Source organism: Falco rusticolus, chromosome 7 (genome assembly GCF_015220075.1).
Source record: "Falco rusticolus isolate bFalRus1 chromosome 7, bFalRus1.pri, whole genome shotgun sequence".
In the NCBI taxonomy this organism is placed as follows: Eukaryota; Metazoa; Chordata; class Aves; order Falconiformes; family Falconidae; genus Falco; species Falco rusticolus.
Window position 1 is genome coordinate 24,337,293 of NC_051193.1, and position 19,899 is coordinate 24,357,191.

Here is a 19,899-nt window from a genome sequence, read left to right on the forward strand (position 1 = left end):
TTTAGAACTTAAAATCCACCTTACGTTTCATGACTCACATCCACAACTGATGTTCAGACAAGTGTAGAGGCAAACCTAATAAATGCACGTCTGGTTTTAGATCATTTGTTTTACTATATGTTTATGTCAGAATACAGTGACGAAGAAAAGAATTGGCCTCAGTTAATCCTGCAGTGTTTGCAGGATATTATTACTACAATAATAAATGCCCATCTGGAGTAAATCATTGTTAGTTTACTTTTAATTTTGTAGACTGCAGAAGTGGGGCAGTGGAAGGAATGAGTTAATGTTACAGTGCTTGATAAAACCTACAAACTGTTTAGGCTTGGAAATCTTATGATTAAGCCCCCCAGTTTTACTTTGATTGTCATACTGATGATCTCCCTCTTTAGTAGTGCTGTTCCCTCTGCTTTTGATTTCTTCCGATTAAACAGCAGGTGTGTTTGGTAGGCACACTGGGTTTGGCCACAGCACCCTGCACCTGGGTCCCAGTTCGTGCCTGTCCCCTTTCAGTCTCTGGGATGGTGCTGTCAGGGAACACAGGTGTTGGTGCATTAGAAAACCACGGTGTTTGGTAAAGGAAACCTTAGGAATAATTGTATTACATTTGTTTCACAGCAATTAAGTTCAAAATTGCCAACATTGGGCAACCTGTACTGACGTACGATGGTGGTCAGGAATGGATAATTGCAGGGACTTCAAGGCGGCTGCATGGCAGGTGCTGTCAGGCAGGTTGTACATCCAGCTGTCTGTCCTGGAACCCATTTGTTCACCATTTCGGAGCGACTTGTGTGTGCGTGCCCTCCTTGCTCCGCTGGGCAGCACGGCAGGTACTGCTCACTTCCCCAGGGATCCAAGGAGAAGGGGGGCTGTGCTGGCGCAGGGTGTAAGCACACAGATGGGTTCAGAGGCAGTTAGCTGCTCTGAGGATCTCCTTGGGTGCCTTCCTCTGTCCTGCAATAACCAATCACGCTTGCAAAGCTGACCCTAAGGACAGATGTGGAATTTGTGCCAGACCTGGGGTTTGAATGTGGACCTGTGCAGTCGTGGCCGGGCGCTCCCTGGCAGCAGTCAGGAGCTTGCCCAGTGCGGGGCTGGGGCTCTGCTAGCACCCTGCCCCTCGCCTGCGTGCTGCAGCGTGCTCCCTCATTCCGTGCGTGCAGACAGGACAGCTCACGCAGTCGGGGTAGACGGAATATTTTCATTTCTTTTCACTGTTCGCTGTCAGGCTGCAGCTGCACACTATTCAGACCTTCTTTTTGAGGTGTAAGTACTTGCTTTCTCATGGGTCCTTCTGACAGACCCAGCGATGTAGTATTTTAATGCTTTATAAACGGCATTTTTTGGCTCACCTATTGTAGGATGAAGAGAATTGAAGTTAGTGGGGTTTGTTTCACTTAGCGAGCACTTTCATCCCTGCAGAATGCATTTTGATTAATCAAAATTGATTGTTAATGCTGGCCAAATTTTTCAGAAAAGTAGCTGGAGAGGAGCAGATGGAGGAGCCCTTGGGGTCACCAGCCCATGTAAAACTGAGCACCGTGCCTTCTGGTCCCACACGGACTCGGCCCCCGGCCAGCAGCTGCCCATGCCCACTGCCCATGGGAGCGTGCCTTGTTGTGGGGAGAGTTGTTTGTCAGCCACGGCATGTCAGAGCATGTTGACCGTAGATGTTCAGCATCACACCAGACCTGGGGAAAACCTCAGGGTTGATTCCGTGGCTAGAACTTTCCAACCTGTGCGATGAGTGAAGGCAGCCTCGCTGAGTAGCGTTGTGCCCTAAGATGTTGAGGCTGGTGAAGGCAGATGATGTCCAGCGATGCTTAGGGGGCTGTGCTGGCACAGAGCCGCTCCGGCTGCAGGTCTGTCCCTCCCGCTGCAGGGCAGCATGGCATGGTGCTGGTGAGTGCTCCTTCCCCTCCCCAAATCACTCTCCTATTCCTGCTTGCCAGATTTCATAGCAAAGCCTGGCTGTACCTGTTTCTTCATGCCTTCATGGATACTCATGCCTTCACCGCAAGAGCACTCTGTGGTTGCAGATCTTCCTTGTCAATTAATTTAAAAAAACATCTGAATGGCAACAGGGAGGAAGCTCCTCTCGGTGTAGAGATGCAGGTGTCCCGGCTGTTTGCTTGGAGGGGTGCACGGTGCCCCAGCGCTCCCGAGAGAGATCCACTCCCTGCGGCACCATTGCAGAGCTGAGACCCTCAAAGCACATAGCTGCAGGAGGCAGCATGGCTGCTGGAAGTGGGTTTGGTGATGCACTGCCAGTTCATGGCAGAGAGCAATCCAGTGCCTTATGCACCTGAACAGTTTGGGCTTCCAGCCTGTGGATGTCCCCAGTACATACCTCTGAGCACTCCTGCAGTGTTTCGGGGTTGCAGCCAGTGGCAAAGTGGGTCCCTTCCCAAACATGCGCTGGCGTGATCCTCAGGGGAAGGATGAAGGAGTGAGTCCTGATAAAAAGGTGATGCTTGTACTTGTGGATGAAGTGCTGTATTTAAACTTAGGAGTATGTAGACATCTTTGAAAAAAAGCAGCCTTTTTATTAAAGATCAATCCCCTGAATTTGAGGGAAGGGCACAGAGCCTTTGTGGAGCTGTATCGGGAAAGCAGGCCAAGAGTTTTGCAACACTGAGTTTGTCCTTGTGCTGGGGCAGCCAGAGCGGCTCCTGTCAATGCCCCATTTAAAACACATAAATGCCCCGGGCCTTTGCACATGGATGTCTTTGTCTGTGGATAAATCTGAGCTTTCGCTGTGCCAAGAGCCCTCACATGACACAGCCCTGAGTAAGGTAAAACATTCTCCATCCGGTATGTTTTTTGCAGTTTCCAAGAGTGAACCAGTGAGTCCAAGGTGGATTCAAAGCTTGACGGAGGAGTTTGCTTTGCTGTTTTCAGGAGAGGATCCCAGTAGCTGGAGTGCTTAGTTGGGGAAGCAGAGCCTGCCGCAGCACCTTTGGTGTGCGTTTGCTCTCTTTGTTGCTGTGACCTTGTTTTGAACATCAGTGTCCGGGCTGGTGGGGCAGCTGGTGCGGGGGGCTGCACCCAGGTGTACAGATGTTTGGTCCCACTTCTTTGGTGGGACCCTGTTGCCCAGAGCCTCTGGTATGGGCAGACATTGTTCTGGCTTTGCTGCTTGCACCGTCTCTTCGTGTGCCTGCTCACAGCAGCGTGTGCCAGGGTTTGGGACAATGTTCTGGGTTTCACCATGCAGTGGTGCTAGCATTTTGTCAGGATCCAGTCATGGATGGAATAATCCTTGTAGATGATTTTCGGCTGAGCCTCCTGCTTGTCCATGTGTAGAGGGAGGAAAGGACATTCTGGTGTCCCTGTTGTTGGGATGTATAGTTTCATGATCTCTTTTGCTGTGCCAGGTCCATGTGGGTACCTGAATAAAATAGCTCTCCTGACTCTTTGGAAGATACATGATCAGATCGCTGTGTGTGTTCATGTGCCATCTGGGGTTTCCCCACCTCACTCGCTGGCAGTGGCACTGCGATGTGCACAGGGGACAAGAACAAGAGCCTCTGAGTCAGGCATTGGGACTGGGCTTCAGCTTCTGGAACGTGGATGGGAGAGGAAGAGAAATCTGAGCCTGAGGCACCATCTGCCAGTGTGCCAGGGCACGGAGCATCGCACAAGGGCACGCTGAGTTGGCTGAACCTGGGAGGTGTCAAGGCATTTTCTTAGTCTCTGATCAATTTAATATAATGTATAATTTCAAAGTTGCCCGAGTTAAACGATGAGACACGTTGCTTTGAACTTTTCACATCTTTATGCCTGCGAGCCTCTCCTGTGGAGTGGGTTGTGCTGCTGCGCTCATTCCTGCCCTGTGGTGACAAGGACATGTAGATGACGCTGGCAGTGAGGTGGAGGTGCCTGTGCCCCTGTGTCAGCCCCATGCAGCAGCACCGGCTGCAGGCAGCACCGGCCACTGCTGCTGGCTCCACACTGGGAGCAGCCTGGTCGGACGGGGAGGCTGCCTGCACAGGAGCCCTGGGAGTGGGAACGGGCTTAAGTTCCCAACCAGGATGCTGCTGGTGGATGTCTGGGCTTGAGGAGCAGCTGCCACCCTTCCTGCCCCCACCGCTCAGAGCCGTGCTCCCCAGGGGGGGCTGCTGGTGCCAGGGTGGCAGCTCCAGTGCTGACACTTGCTGGGTGCTGGTGGGTGTTTGACAAGAATAATGAAGTCGTAGCTGTCCCCACAGTGGGACTCGCCAGCATGGGGCGTGCTGCTATGGAGTGCTGGCTCGTGGCTGTCGCAGCGGTGGGCAGAACTGCAGGGAGCGTGCACAGGCGAGGGCAGGCCTGTGCCAGGACGGGGGTGGGTGGGTGCCTGGCCTTGGTGATGTTGGTGCTGCTGGCACTGCTGGTGCTGCTGGCACATTGCCCCTGTGTGCACAGGGGGGTGGAGGGGAAGTGGGGCAGCAGCAGCAGCACTCGAGTCTGGGGCTCTGGCAGCCCCTCATCCTGCAGAGCGGGGTTCTGCACAGAGTGGGCAGTCCCTGGTCTGGGAGCAGTGTGCCCAGCCCTGCGCTGCCTGTGGCTCCCAGAGGGCGGGTGGGGGGACAGTGAAAATTCTGGGGTCATTTAGCAATGGGAAGTATCCCAATTAGTGTCCAAATGAGCTGAAGCAAAGCATCTCATTTTGGTTCACTGAATGGCAAATCAGGTTTTTTGATAGAAATAATAAGATTTTCCTTGTGGGAAAATTGAATTTGGGAAACGCCGTTTGCTGTCCAAAGGTGTCGCGGTGGGAGCTGCCCCCCAGCTGCAGTGCTCAGGAAGGCTCCTGTGCCACCTGCAGCTGCTGTGGTGGTGACCGAGGGTGGGAGAGGCGATGGTACGCGGGGGTGTGTGGCACACAGGGGCTCCCTCCGGGGCTTTGTAAAAGGATGCTTGTGAATAAAGAAAATCAGAGTAGCTTATTTTGAGGGGGGGTTGGTTAAATTTTCTATGGAAATTCGTAATCTGAGAGTAAAACTTAGCAAAGGGTATCTGCAGCTTTGGCAATAGTCTGCTTTCTTAAGAATAGTTCTAATATTTTGATTTCATAAACTCTTGTTGGTAAAAAGCCTTGTGACTGTGCTTATTAGTAGGACTGTCAGATGCTTCAACATCTTGCCCTTATTTTCATTAGTTTATGACAACATTATATATCAAGTGTTCAGGCTTGGTTCGGGCTGAAGCGTTGGGTGTCGATTGCCTACTCCAGCTGAGGTCTGTCTTACTGGACACATAGAATGACAGAATGGGTCAGGTTGGAAGGGACCTTTGAAGATCATCTCATAATCTGATACAGTGCATTTCAGCAGTTTCTGAGATGACTTTATTTGTAAGCAGAAAACTGGTGACTTGTTCTGGGGAGGGCTTTGCCATCTTCATTGCTTAATTCCCATGAACAATCCATGGTGGGATTTTGCCAAGAGGAAAAACATCATCTGTGTCGCATGCCCTGTGAATCTCACCATCCCACCTGGCCAGGTCTTGGGTGAGGGTTTCCCTTTGGGGGGCCACCCCTACCTTCTGCTGTGCTACCAGAAGATGCCCCTGCCTCTCTTCCTAGCAGCTGGGATGCAGAGGGCCAAGGCAGGCATCTGCAGGGGTCCCGGGAGCAGAAACGTTGCGAGTGTTGCATCTCTGTGATTCCAGGCCCTACGTGTGAAACAGGGATGGCATTGCCTTCCCTCTCAGGGTAGCTGAGAAAACAGGTGAATGTTACTGGACATCATTCAGAAAAGCCGAAGGATAATATGACAACTCTCTTCTGAGCAAGGCTTGAACAGTGAGCAGTAAATAAATCATGAAGCCACAAGTGAGAGCAGTAAATAAATCCTGATGCCACAAGTGGACAATCCAGATAACTTATTTAATGGCTAATTGTCAGGTGGGCACCATCCCTCCCGATTCCTCGACAGGACAGGATCCTTTGGCAAGTACGGAGCATGCCAAAGGTGGTCAGCAGGGGAGGAGCCAAGTGACAGCACTGGCTCCAGCTTGGTGTCCCCAGGATCACTGCATCCGACCGCTGCAGCCTTGCTCCAACCCCTGCTTTCTGGGCTTCGGAGTTAGGGCAGATGGTTCTGAGACAACCAGTTTGTGTTGAGTTTTTAAACCTACAGTTCCTTTAAAACAAAAGTAAAAAGAGAAAGGGGAAACTGGAAGTGCACATGCTGGGATCATTCTAGGATGAGGCAGTGTCAGGGGACGCCGTGCCCTAACCTGGCTGTGGCTATGCCAGCCCCGCTGCTGCTCGTACCCGTGTGAGCCGCTTGTTTTGTTGGGAGAGTGGCAGCTGCTTGGCCAGAAATCCTAGGCTGTGGCAGTCTCCCTGCTCTTTGGCTCCCTGCCGTTCAGAAATGTGCTGCGTTGCAGGTGAGTCTCATGGCTCTCCGCATCCTTTCACAGCAGTTAGCCAGTGATTCGGGTGTGCCGGATGCTTGTGCAAGTACTGTGCACCCGCCTGGCACCTGGCCGCCCCAGTCGCCCCGGGTGCCTCTGGGTCCACGACAGGGAGGGGTCCAGGGTAAGGATGGTGGCCCCGAGGAGCCTCTTCCTCCCAGATCAGGGCTTGCCACTCACCCCTCCATCTGCAGACCCCTCTGTTACGGGTGGCCGGGGGGAGCACGCTTGCTCCCAGCGCACTGCACTGGCCAGCGGAGCGCAGGGCGCATTTTGCACATTTTCCACCCCGTGCTGCCCCAGAACGCACCCCTTTGGCAAACCGGTGACAGAGAAGTGTCAAAGCAAATCCCTTCACGTTTGTGTTGTGTTTTGATGTTGCAAAAACACTTAGTTTTGAAAATGCCATGATATTCCGATTCAATAAAAATGTTTTGATAAGTTAAAAGCTGTTTTGTTTAAACAATTATTCACTTTATTCACTTAGGCTTGCTTGCATTTTTAAGCTGCGCAATTGATGCTGGTATTACAGTCAGCGTTTAGCATATTTTATAGTATTGCGTATGGCAGTACCTTAGGAGTTGGAAAATGCAACAGCTTGGTGTTTCTGAGTTTAAAGCACAATGTTGTGCAGCCTTTCCTGCATTGTATACAGGTACAGGAATAATTACGGGGGGCTTGAGGAAAAGAAAAGGAAGGAATTCATGATGCACATTTTATGGAGGGGAAGCCTAGGAAGATGAGTGCTCTTTGCAGAGCCCTCCCAAGCAGGCAGCCCTGGCTGCTTGTGGTGTATTAGTGCACACTTGTTTCAACAAGTGCAAAAGGAAAATCACGTGTAGTGGTGACAGACCATTTGGGTGGTAAGTCTGTCACTTGCTGCTGATTACTAACATACACTGGTTTAGAGTTGCCTTGGGAATTTGGTCTTTCAGTAGGAGGGAACACCACTGCTGGACCAGGAGGATGTATTGCTGAGACTTTCTGTTTCAATGACCAGGAGGAAATACAATGTAAAAAGCTAAAATAGGCTCTCAGCTGTGCCTACTTGAGCCTGGGGTAATTACAGCGCTACAAACACAGCTCATTGGGTTTGACACAGGGCAAGATGGGAGTGTGAGCATCTCCCTAAGAAGCCAGGAGGGGATCTCCTCTACAGGCACACCTAAACCCAGGAATGGTGGTGCAGGAGGGGCTGGGGGGTGTGTGGCCAGGTGCTTTCCCAGCTGGGTGTGTTTTGGTAGCAGAGCATCATGAGCAGCCCTTACAAAACCTGGGCCCCACCGTGGGACAGAGCTGCAGTCACTGCAGGGGGGGGGGCTTGTGTGGGTGCACCCCCGGGGCTCCCACCACCTGTCTGCCACCACGGTATGTTTCTTACCATTCTCTTCAGTGTGTATTTTTATCACAACGTTTTAACCAGTGTTTTTTTCAGAAGCTTCTTTTATTTGTCCTTGTTTAAGTATCCATCTTCCCAAGCCATGGTGCAGCCAGTGAGAGGTGCCCCCCCGAGCCCTGGGTACTGGGGGCCGTGGGGGATCGCCTGGCTCATTTTTCTCACGGCACAGCTATTAATAAATTACAGAGCTGCAGTGCCTGCGCTGCCACGTTGACTCATCCCATGTATCACTCTCGGCTCCTCGTCTGTGATACAAATGCCTAATGAGCTGTCTTCACCGCAGCCCCGCGTGTCGGAGCTCCCCTTGCTCTGTGACTTGTTCAGCTTTTAATTCCTTGCATTTCAAATGCATTCATTTTAGCCAGCAATGGCAGTAGCTGAGCAGCACTGTGCATAGCTCTCACATGTAGCCCGTGGGCTTGGGGCCACACCAGCAGGAAGCGTGCAGGAAGCGTGCAGGAAGCATGCAGGAAGCATGCAGGAAGTGTGCAGGAGGTGCTGGAAGCGTGCTGTTGCCTTGTCTGCCCAGTGCAGGGCACTCACGGTGACAGCCCTGCCACGCTGCTGTCTGTGCACGTGGCTGGCAGCTGGTGCTGAGAGTGCTGGTCCCTGTGTGTTCAAAGCAGCTTGCTGGGACCTGGTGTGTGTGTGTGACACAGTCAGCACGGGGAGTGGCAGCGAGCAGAGCAAAAAGGGAAACAAACCAAATTCCTGGAAAAGCCTAAGTCCCTGCTGCATTAGCTGTGCTCACCCTGGTGTCAGCAGGTCACCTGCTGCCGGTGGCATGCGTTCGAGGTGAGCCCGCTGTGAGCCCGCAGCGAGCTGTGCTGGCGGAGCAGGGCTCACTGGCCGGGGTGGCAAGCACTGGGCATCCCCCTGAGCGTGGGGCCAGCTTCAGGCTTGGGATCCTGAACCTCCCCATGGCTCCCGGGGAGGCTTCGGTACTCCCGTGGAACTGCAGGACACCAAGAGCTGTGTCAGCAGTACTGAGGGAACTGAGTGCCTGGGAAGTGTCCGTGTTCCCCGGCTCCTGCTGGGAATTCTTCAGCTGCGACTGGGGAGCCGTGCTCTGTTTGCACTGGTGCAGGGAACCCAGTACAGCTGTTACCTTTCTGAGGACTTGGCATTTTTGATTGTTGTCTGCTCCAGACAATACGAAACAATTCTAAAGTAAAGGATAACTACCCTATTTTTCTCCTCTATTTCTGAGCCTTACAGGCATGTTTTTAAGCTGTACTCTGCAAGGGCAAGAGCTGAAGCATTTTGTTGGTTGTGTAGAAGACAGTTGAGAAGCAGCACAAATCCAGGAACTGAGCTTTTGAGGAAGAAACATACATTATGCCAGGAGAGGCGGCATCCCTGTGTGAACTGGCAGTGCCACCCCTGGGCCCTCACTTAGAGCCTGCTTTAGCAAGCCTTGTGGCACTGGGAGATACCCATTGTCTGTGGGACACAGCCCTGGCAGCTTGCCTCAGCCCACCCTGCCTGAGCAAAGGTGGGATGGACGAGGTGGTCTCCAGAGGTCCTGACAATCTCAGTGATTCTGTCTTCTGCAGAGGGGTCTGCCTTCACCTGACGTGAGTTTCCTTTACGTTGTTTCCCCTTATTTCCTGAATAAGCTGGACAGCTGTGATGATGCAAGGGAGTTTTATTACCCAGGATGCAGAACTGTAGTGCAATATATGTGAAGGTCCTTTGAGGTCAGTGAGCAAACAGGGCATAGGAATCAAGGAGGGATGAGTAGTTTTAAAACCATTAGTGGCACTGCAGGCTGAGGTAACCTCATCCCAGGTAGCAGGGCATGCGTGAGAGAGTTAAAAGTACACAGGAGTCCCAGGAAGGGTGGCATTTGCTCTGGGCTGCCTTGTGGGCGTGCGTGAGGATCAGTCACTTCCAGCAGCATGGTGCAGGTTGGGAAGTCCCAGTGCTCTCATTTTGTGTAGCAAATCCCATGTTCCCCACTAGCGGTACTGGTGCTCACCAGTGCAGCAACTGAACTCTTAATACTGCAAACCACCAGTGTCCCCGTCCCTCCCCCAGTCCCTGGTGCTCCTCCATGGATGCACTGGGGCACGGGGTGCCCATCCCAGCTGTGGTGCTTCAGGTGGGGATCTCTGTCTCTGCTCGTGGGGCAGCGGCTGGGTGAGAGGACAGGGACACAGGTGGCCAGCAGCGAGAGTGGGTGTAGGAGCTGTGCCAGGACACAGGTACCCTGGCCAGGCGGGATGGATAGCCTGTGCTCCCCGGAGCTGCACCTGGGGGGTCCTGCTGCATAGCTATGCCCCCCTGTGCCAAGACCAGGGTAAGGGACTTCAGTGCTGGATTAAAACTGAAACAGATGTCCACTTGCCTTCCTTGCTGCTCTAAAGGGTTGCCTGTGCATTGGGAGGATTGTAGAAAGATGTGGAGCAGCTGGTTTCCCAGGGAGCTGCAGGCACAACGGACTGCAGGCCAGGGCGGCTGCCCCAAGGCAGCAGGAATTAGCGATGAAGTTGGTGCCCTTGGTGTGTCACCTGTCTGTTTTACACTGATGAGGTTTTGAAGGAAAGTGTTGTATCAAAACACTCCAATCTTATGGGTTATATCCAGCAGGCAAAATAAGTGCAAGTAACAATTTGTGAATTATGTTGATGATTACAAAGAATTGAAGGCAACAGAGTTGCTCACAAATCGGGTGAACTGTGGGGAATAAAAAGACAAAGTGCTACACCACCTTAGTTCTCTTCTGGCACGTGATAGCTCCTTACTGCTTGGCTGTCTGCAGGGCAGGGGGACAACTGAGGAATATTTTAAATTAACAGTAATAATGAGTTTAGTATCCTTTTAATACAGCCCAAGACACAGCCTCTGTCCTACTGCGGCAAACCCCTGATGATGCTTTGGGCTGCCGGCCGTATGCCTGGCGGGGTGAGAAACTGCACACCCAAAATAGCCAGCGCTTCCCCTCATGTCTGTGTCAGCCCTTTGTCTGCATGGGTGCCCGTGGCTCGCTTCCTTTTGGTGGTCCTTCAGCAGAGAGGTCAAACCACTCAGTGAAAGGTTTAGACCCTCAGCATAAACCTTAAAATGTGGTATGGTATATTGCCCATACGCCAGAGCCAGGCGCTGGGGTACCTCAGCTGTCCCACCTCACTGACATGCCAAACACTCGTCAGATGCTATTGAGCATCATGGCTCAGCGGGGGGAAATGCAGATGCATTCTGAACTCAGACCACGTTCCAGACGAGGTGTAGGGGGGCTCCCGTGACTCAGCCCTTTGTCAGCCATGGGTAAGGCTGCACGAGGAGCGGGGCTGTTCTGGGGGCTGTGCTGGCTGCGCAGGGCTGGTGTCTGTTGGTACTAGCAGCGGTGGTGTGACAGTTGCACTGGTACCTGTTGTTTCCATTAGTCCCATGTGAGCTGTGGTCCCCAGTCACTGGTGGCACCCCTGGCTTTAGGGGACATGTCTGTTGTGCCCAGTAGCTGGCAACTGGCTCCTGCCTGACGGTGCTTGCATCCCTCCCCAAGTTCCAGTTTGCATGCATTTGCCTCTCTTTGCTCCATGTCGGTTACCTTCCAGCTCTGGCCCTTCCCCTGGCAATGGCCTTTTCCTGGCTTACGGCTCAGCCTGGCTCCCCCTGAGCCGGACAACCCATCTCTGTGCCCTCGTGCTGTGTCACCAGCTGCTCTGCACCTTGACCTGCCACAGCTGCGGGTGCAGCCAGCACTGCCTGTCTGGGTCAGGCACAGGCGAATGCTCTCAAGGTACAGGTTTTTCTTGCAAACTCTTTAGGGCAGTGGTGCTCTCTTGAGCGAAGGACCCCCTGATAGTTTGCATCATCATTCCTTCCTTCAGGGTGTGTATCTCTTCATGTGCACATGAGAATACAGAAAAAGCGCTGTGTTTGTGAATCACAGCATTCATCGCTTGGAGATGGTTGGTGTTTCCATTCATCACTTGGTGTTTCATGCTCTTGTTTCCGTGGATGCTGCACACAGTCGTTTCACGCTACTCTCCATACTCAGTACCCTGGATAATGTCATTATTTTTTACTGTTGTTGTGCTAACACTTCTAGTGTGAATCTTTGGTTCAGGTAGCTCGCAGTGGAGGGAGACCTGGGGCAGGGGAGATGGGGAGCACTGCCCCAGCTGCCCTGTATCGCCAGGGACTTGCCATGCAGGGCCTGGGGGATGTACCAGCACATACTATCATTGCCATTATGCAGCAGCCAGTATTTTTTCCAGCAGGTTAATATTTGCACTCTTCCTCAGAAACTTAGCTGTGCCAATTTAGTAAATGGTTAACTGATTATTAAAGGAATTCATATACAGTGGGCATTCTGTCCTGCTAATAAGTAAGGACTGTTCCATTACTTGCAGCCCTTTGGCTGGCGCAGTCCCAAGCCGAAGCCGAGGGTAGCTGGAGTTGGGCTACCAGAGCGGGGTGCTGGCTGCCAGTGCTGGAGTTGGGGTACCAGAGCCGGGTGCTGGCTGCCAGCGCTGCTCTCCACTGTGCCAGGACCCTGGCTGGCGGCTGCCCAGTGCTGCGTGGTGGTGCTGCCAGAATGGCCTCGCTGAGAGGTGCCCAGGCAGGGAAACGCAGACCGGGGTGGTCTCGGGTGTGGGAGAGCCGCTGCTGGTGCAGGCACAGCCGTGGCTTGGTGCAACGCTCCCGTGGAGGGCTCCTGGGCCATTCTGGGATGCTCCGTGCGCCATGGTGGGCTGTGTGGAGATCCACCCACCCTCCCCTCTGCAGCCCAAGGCAGGGTGAAGGAGCCTGGCATGGATAGGCAGAGGTGTCCCCTGCCCTGGCCCTTGACTGGGCCAAACAGTGTGGGGAGACCCACCTTCACTCCCCCCCGCCATCTTCTGACTTGCTTTGCCCTCCTTGCTGCCATTGCTTGCTGACTCAAGCATCCTTTGCTGCCTGGAAGCTCTAGTTTGCAGTTTTGCTGTTCACACCACAGCACTGTGGTCATTTTATTTCTTTCTGGAGAAAACTGGTTGATTTTCTGCCTCAGACAGAACCCAAGAGGGACTTTGTGGCTCGGATGAGAGGTTGGTGGTCACTTACAGATGGATGCGCTGATGTGCTTCTTCCTCAGGAGCACCTTTCCAGTCCCACATGGGCGATGCCCAGCACCGTCCCAGCCTGCTGTGGCAGTGCTGTGTGGACCCCCACCGCACCCCCTCCCTGGAAGGGGTGGCACTTCTCCCCAGCACTGTTGCTTCTCCAGCCACCTCTGGCTGAGGAGCAGCTGCCAGGTGCCCCCACCTAGCTGGTGCCCCCGTCTAGCTCCTGCCCCCCTCTCTGCATGATGTGGGGAGGGGGTGCAGACCCCCACAGAGCTCTTGGGCAGGGGCTGCCTCACCCTTTATTTTCGGCACCCTGCCCTGCAGCCAGCTGTACAAACAGCAGAAGCTTTCCTCTCAGATGTCAGCCAGGCGCGTGGCATGGTCTAGGGCTTACTGATACCAGTTCTGCTTTCTCTAGAAATCTCTTTAATTAAAATAATTGTTATTGTTCACTTTAATCTTGCCAGTTTAGACCTCATTACAGGGAGAAAAATTGCCTCCCAGAATGCATTGCTTTGCATGAGTATTGTTTGCAGCTTAAGGCTGGAGGAAAATGAGAGCAGCTATGTGAAACAGCTCATTAGCCAGCCGGCCTCCAGCGCTGGGCTGTACTTTGTTATTTACAGGGGACATAACCTCTGGAGCTCACCTGACCACCTCTGTGGCAGCATCAGGCGCACTGAAGGAGGCCCTGGAGCAAGCACAAGCTGATGTCCTGTAGCTTTTGAAATGCCCGCAGGTTAGAGAGGGTGCAGCAGTATTTGTTGCAGTGTTTGAAGCCCTTTAACCAGACTGGGCTGCAGTGTTTCCACCATAGCATGCCTCCCCCGTGGTGATTAACCTGTTCAGTCCTACAGCAAGTATTACAAGCACTGAAGAACCAAAACAGCACGTCCTCCCTGCAAAGCAAATAGGCAGGCTGGACCTTGGAAGGAAGACCTCAGCTGAGGGCTCCTTGCTGCCTGGATCAGGAGATGTTGCTGCTCACCAGTGTGAGGGCTTTGCAGCTGGTGGAGCACTGCGTGCAGCACTGGGGCAAGAGGCCGTGGTCCTGGCCCACGGTCCTGGCCTGTGCACCACTGGGCAGCCAGGAGAGCCCCCAGGGAAACCTCTGGGTGAGGCTCTTTGATCTGAGTGTACCTTTTTTCTTAGGTGCTTCATTTCCAATTCAGCAAAACACTCAACTGTGTTCACAAACCATTGACCTTTGTGAAACTGAAGCTCCTTGTTCTGTTTAAGTAGTTTTAGCAGCTGGTATGCCATATATCAGAGCATCTTCATTTATGTGCACCCATTTTAGCATGACTGCGGGATCCTTTGGTGACTGGTGCCAGCTATTTCTCCATCCTTCATCCCCAGCAGGTGAATAACATCAGCTTCTAGATAGTGGTTTTTTTCCCTACCATGAAATTGCATTTGCAAAGACCTTGAAAATCAGAACTTCTGCTGAGACCAGGAGGGGTAGGAAAGGCAGTCGATAGCTTCTGTCATGACCTTAGTGATGACAGATTATGTCTGAGCCAGGCACTGTATTAGCAGCTGCCTCTGAACTATTGGTGTGCCGCGTTGGGTCTCCCCGGTGTGCTGACTTTGTGTAGCACCTACCGTCCAAACAGAATCAGATGCTAATTACTGTCTCCTGGATCCCGCTGCTTCCATGTTTTAAGTAATCCACAGTATGCAAGTGAACCTTTGTAGCACTGGACACATTGGCAGGTGCTGTACCAAGTATCATAAAACCTATTGCTCCCAAAGAAGATGGGGGAAAAAAAAAAGTGAACTTGCAAGCAGCACATCAGGGAAAAAGAAGCAATCTCAGCCTGGCTTACATGACGTTTCATTCCCATGTCCCTTGGATCAACTCCAGGCAGAAATTTCAAATTCATTAGCTCTTTACATGACCTCAATTTGATGCTAGATCCAGCGGGTGGTCATTTATTTTCATAGCCTGCTGATGATTTTCCCTTTTTTTTTCCCCACTTCGCGGCGTGCACAGGCAGTGCCGCTTGCCCTGCAGACGCAGTGCCCAGCAGTGCTGGGCTGGAGGCTTCGCTGGGGCAGGACCTCGCCTGGCAGACCCCCGCAGGGGGGTCAGATTTGGGTCTGCCTCCTTAGGAAATCCTGAACAGATGGGTCTGCATGTCCCAGAGGAGCACGGGGGGCTGCCAGGGGCTGCCACCCTCGGAGGGGGATGATCTCCTGACGGCAGCAGTGTGGCTCCTCTTAGAAGTGATGGGAGCTGTCCTCCTCCAGCGGGTCTTGCAGAGCAGCCTGCAGCGCTGTGAGGCCGGACTGTCTGCACCAGCTGTCCCTACGTCTTGCCTGGGTGTGGGCTTTCTCCTGGACATCCTCAGGGTGCTTTCCCCGTGCTGGGACAGCTGGTTTACAGCTGCCGGGACTTGGGGCAGCAGGAGCCCGAGGCCCACACTGGGAGCACGGCTGAGGTGGAGCCTGTGCAAAGACCAGAGGCCACATTAGAAACACCCAGCTGGGGAAGAAACGCTGAATTGTCGCCCATCATGTCGGCATGTCCCACCTGAGAGCTGCCAGGGCAGATGTGGGAAGGGGGGACAGGGAAGACAGGTTGTTGCACCCCTGAGCCCAGGCTCTGCCAAACCGCTGTGGGACCTGTTCTGTAGCTGGGAAAAGTGAGTAAGCAGAAGGACTTCCTCTGCTCTGAGACAGAAGCAGCAGTCCAGGGGCAGTGCCTTGGTTCTCCTCTCAGGTCAGTAGGAGAGCAGTGGGCAGGTCGGCCCCTCTTGAAGGGAGCCTGCACTGGGGCTCGGCGGGGTTGTTTGCTGACCTCGAGCCCGCTGTTCGCCTGTCGCATCGTGTCCAGCTCTTGCCGTGCACTGAGCCTTTTGTCTTGAGGTTACTGTCAGAGACAGTGTCAAAAGCTCTCCTAAAATCCAAAAAAAACCCCACATCCACTGGTGAGTCACCTCATCATAACCTTGTTGTTCCAGCTATGGTTTAAGTCTTTGTCTCTTTATGTCAGCATTTCATCTTGTAACAGTACTTCAAAACTTGTAAATGCACCTTCCTGATTTGGGTTTAATCTTGTATAGCTCTTCAAATGAACTTGGCTGAATCCAAGCACATTACTTTAATCACAGCTACAAATCTAAATTAGCAGCATTAAATTAGCAAATATAAATGAGCGTGGTATCCCCAGCCAAGACTGTCTGGGGACCCCGGCAGTCACACTGCGGATGCCCTGAGCCGCTGGGACTGTTTGGAACTGGTATGTGCCAGGTCTAGACTAAAGGAGAAGAGTCCCTCCGGGAAAGAGGGGGAGACGGCCCGTGGCTGTGGCTGTGGCTGTCCAGGTGTCAGCAGCAGAGGGTTGGAGCAGGCGGTTTGCTCTGCTATGCTTCGTCCTCCACTGCTGGCTGAGCATCTCTGCACTCTTCCAAGTCTGCTTGCACAACCCAGACCTGCAGGGCTGGCACAGGCTGGACGAAACTGAATCCAGCAAAACATATTTGAACGCTGCCTGGGAAGTTTGCTTGCTGCCACTATTAATGGTAGCAGTAACAGTAATGGTTTTAAGGGTTCACAGCACAACAGTGGTGATAGTCCGTGCACACAGCAGCACTCAGTTGAAGACTGCAGTAGCGTACTCTTTTTTTTTTTTTCCCAATGGAGACTCAAGTGTTGGAGCCAGAAGTCGTGAAAACCTATAGTCCCCAGAAATACCAGGAAAAAAACCCCAACAAAAAACCTGATGCTGCTGAAGAGCAGGGTTTAGAGGCTGGTATTTTCACTTACCCTCTTAGCAACTTGCTGCAAAAGATTGAATGGCACTATGGATGGGTGATGGATGGACAATAGGAGCAGTAATTGTTCTGACGTTAAATGTCTTTAAATATCCATGATGATTCAAGACTCCTGGTTATGGCTAGCTGTGAAACTTTATTTTAGATGAGCTTCATTAGTACATTTCTGGGATGTTAATGCATCTGAGTAATCTGATCTGTACACATATAACTTTATCAGTCCCAAAGGGAGCCGAATGCTTCACCTCCGATGCGGAGTCCCTCTGAGCTCTGTTGCTTACGACTGCACAAGTTTCCTCTCAGACACGTAGGTGCTTCTCCTCAGGACCGTGCTCCCTCCTGCTGCCGGCTCCATGGAGGAGTGTCCGCCTGCCCGCGCGGGGATGCTGACGCAGGGCTGTGCAGAAACCGGCACTGCAGCTCTCACGGAGCTTTTGGCTTAGTCACTGATAGATGATTTCATTTAGCTGCTGTGGGCACTGTTGTTGTCTTCCTTGTTTCCATACTCTGTATGGATCCTGAATCTGGCAACGTAAAAGATAAGGCTAATTGAACTGTCAGGCTTTCTGGGAGAAGAGTGCAGCACTGCTGGCTGTGGCAGCTGGGAAAACAGTGATGATCTAAAATTAGTCCATGTTCCATTTTTTTTTTTAGATCCCTGTTGTTGTGGGGGCTTTTCTGGTGGGTTTTTTTTTGTTTGTTTGTTTGTTTAGTTTTTGTTCTATTTGCATTTTGGGTTTTGAACGACACAAAATTGGCTCCTGAGTTTATTTTGAAAATAGCATTAAGAGCTTTAACGTTTGGTGGAGATGACTGTAAACCCACTGAATTGCCATGATTTAGAGGCTGCTGAGAGTTTTGGCTTAGCAATGAAACATCCCTCATTTTCAATATATAAGTGGCATTATGGTGCAGTCACTGCAGACCATGAGGTCAGGAGCATCTGTTGGGAGGCTGAGAGCCTGAAGTGGGGATGCGTTGCATGGTGGGGATGAGGGGCCTGAGAGGCACTGCTGACGCCATGTGTGGAGCCACTGGCTGCTAACAAATTGCTTTGTCGTTTGTATGTAAGCATCTGGGTGTGTATCTGTGCATATGCAAACACACCTATCTCTCAGTTGTTCTTCTGGAATGTAGTATAGGAACACTTACGTCAAGATACAGAGGATGATCAAGACATCAGGTAACAAGATGAGGATGACACACAGTTACGTGAACCTCAGTTTCATGATTTAACCATGGATAGTTTGTCTTTGCTTTTTTATTATGTCATTTGCTTACCCTGCAGAGACTAACAGACGTTTGCTCTCCCTTACAGGCTTTTGAACCTGATCTACAATGGAAAAACTGCTTTTGTTTCTGCTGTTCATTGGCATAGCAGTGAGAGCTCAGATCTGCCCGAAGCGCTGTGTCTGTCAGATTTTGTCTCCCAACCTTGCCACCCTTTGTGCCAAGAAAGGTCTCTTGTTTGTTCCTCCCAACATTGACAGGAGGACCGTGGAGTTACGGCTGGCAGACAACTTTGTTACAAACATTAAAAGGAAAGACTTTGCCAATATGACCAGCCTGGTGGACCTGACACTGTCCAGGAATACAATCAGTTTTATTACACCTCACGCATTTGCCGACTTGCGCAATTTGCGGGCTTTGCATTTGAACAGCAACCGATTGACTAAGATTACTAATGACATGTTCAGTGGACTCTCCAATCTTCACCACTTGATACTTAACAACAACCAGCTGACTTCAATTTCTTCCACAGCTTTTGATGATGTTTTAGCTCTAGAGGAATTGGATTTGTCTTACAACAATCTGGAAACCATCCCCTGGGATGCAGTGGAGAAGATGGTTAGTTTGCACACCCTCAGTCTAGACCACAACATGATTGATCATATTCCTAAGGGGACCTTCTCCCACCTCCACAAGATGACCAGGTTGGATGTCACATCTAACAAACTGCAGAAGCTACCGCCTGATCCTCTCTTCCAGCGAGCTCAGGTACTAGCAACCTCAGGAATTATCAGCCCTTCGACTTTCGCGTTGAGCTTTGGTGGGAACCCTTTGCATTGCAACTGTGAGCTCTTGTGGCTGAGGCGTCTTTCGAGAGAAGATGACCTGGAGACCTGTGCTTCTCCCACGCTCTTGTCTGGCCGGTACTTCTGGTCAATCCCTGAGGAGGAGTTCCTGTGCGAGCCTCCTCTCATCACCCGGCACACCCATGAGCTGCGGGTGCTGGAGGGCCAGCGGGCAGCACTGCGGTGTAAGGCTCGGGGGGACCCTGAACCAGCGATCCATTGGATTTCACCTGAGGGCAAACTGATTTCAAATGCAACGAGGTCCGTGGTGTATGACAACGGGACGCTCGACATCCTTATAACAACAGTGAAGGATACAGGCTCCTTCACCTGCATTGCTTCCAATCCGGCTGGGGAGGCCACGCAGACGGTGGACCTGCACATAATCAAACTCCCCCACTTGCTGAACAGCACGAACCACATCCACGAGCCTGACCCCGGCTCCTCAGATATCTCCACATCCACCAAGTCGGGCTCCAACGCGAGCAGTAGCAACGGGGATACTAAAGTCAGCCAAGATAAGAAGGTGGTTGTTGCAGAAGCAACATCCTCGACCGTTCTGCTGAAATTCAATTTTCAGAGGAATATACCTGGGATACGTATGTTCCAAATCCAGTACAATGGTACTTACGATGACTCCCTTGTTTACAGGTAAGGCAGCCATAGCCTGTGTGCGCGGGGCCCCGCTGGGCTGCTTGGCGCTGGCGTGCTGCCCCCAGCTCCGGGCAGCCCCCTCCACCGGCACCTGCCTGTGGCACCAGGTGGGGGGAGACTTAGGAAAGGCGCGTGCAGTTTTCTACTCACAAATAGGGAAATTACCTTAAACGGTGTTATTTTTAGGTGATCCAAATGGACCTCTGATCCTCTGAACTAATCTGATTGCCAGAAAGGTTGTAAAATTAGATGAGCTAAATGGATCTAAACACTCTCAGCTTTATGGAGATGCGGGGAGAAAGGTGTCCCTAAATGCATCCCTGGTGGCGCTTTCTGCCACTGTCTGTGCTGGTGTGCGGGCAGAGCGTGGAGAGGCTCTGTGCCGCCAGGCAAAGCAGTCACACTGCTCAAAACTGCCTTTGCTTGGGAATTTCTGTTATGTTTTTGACGTGGTTGCTCTCATGGGGGGCTCTGCCATGCCGAGCCGTGCCAGGGGGCTTGGTGGTGACTGCTGCCCCACGTTTGCCACT

At 52.1% G+C, this 19,899-nt stretch overlaps 1 protein-coding gene across 2 annotated transcripts in view; it reads left to right on the top strand.

The window, feature by feature from the left end:
- The window catches only part of LRFN5 (leucine rich repeat and fibronectin type III domain containing 5), a 57,724-nt gene that overhangs the window by 29,820 nt on the left and 8,005 nt on the right, over positions 1-19,899 (top strand). For both annotated transcript variants that reach the window (XM_037395879.1, XM_037395877.1), the window contains exon 2: positions 17,959-19,366. In XM_037395879.1, the coding sequence (XP_037251776.1) occupies positions 17,979-19,366 (1,388 nt within the window). In that variant the 5' untranslated portion in view covers positions 17,959-17,978. The remainder of the gene's footprint in view (positions 1-17,958; positions 19,367-19,899) is intronic.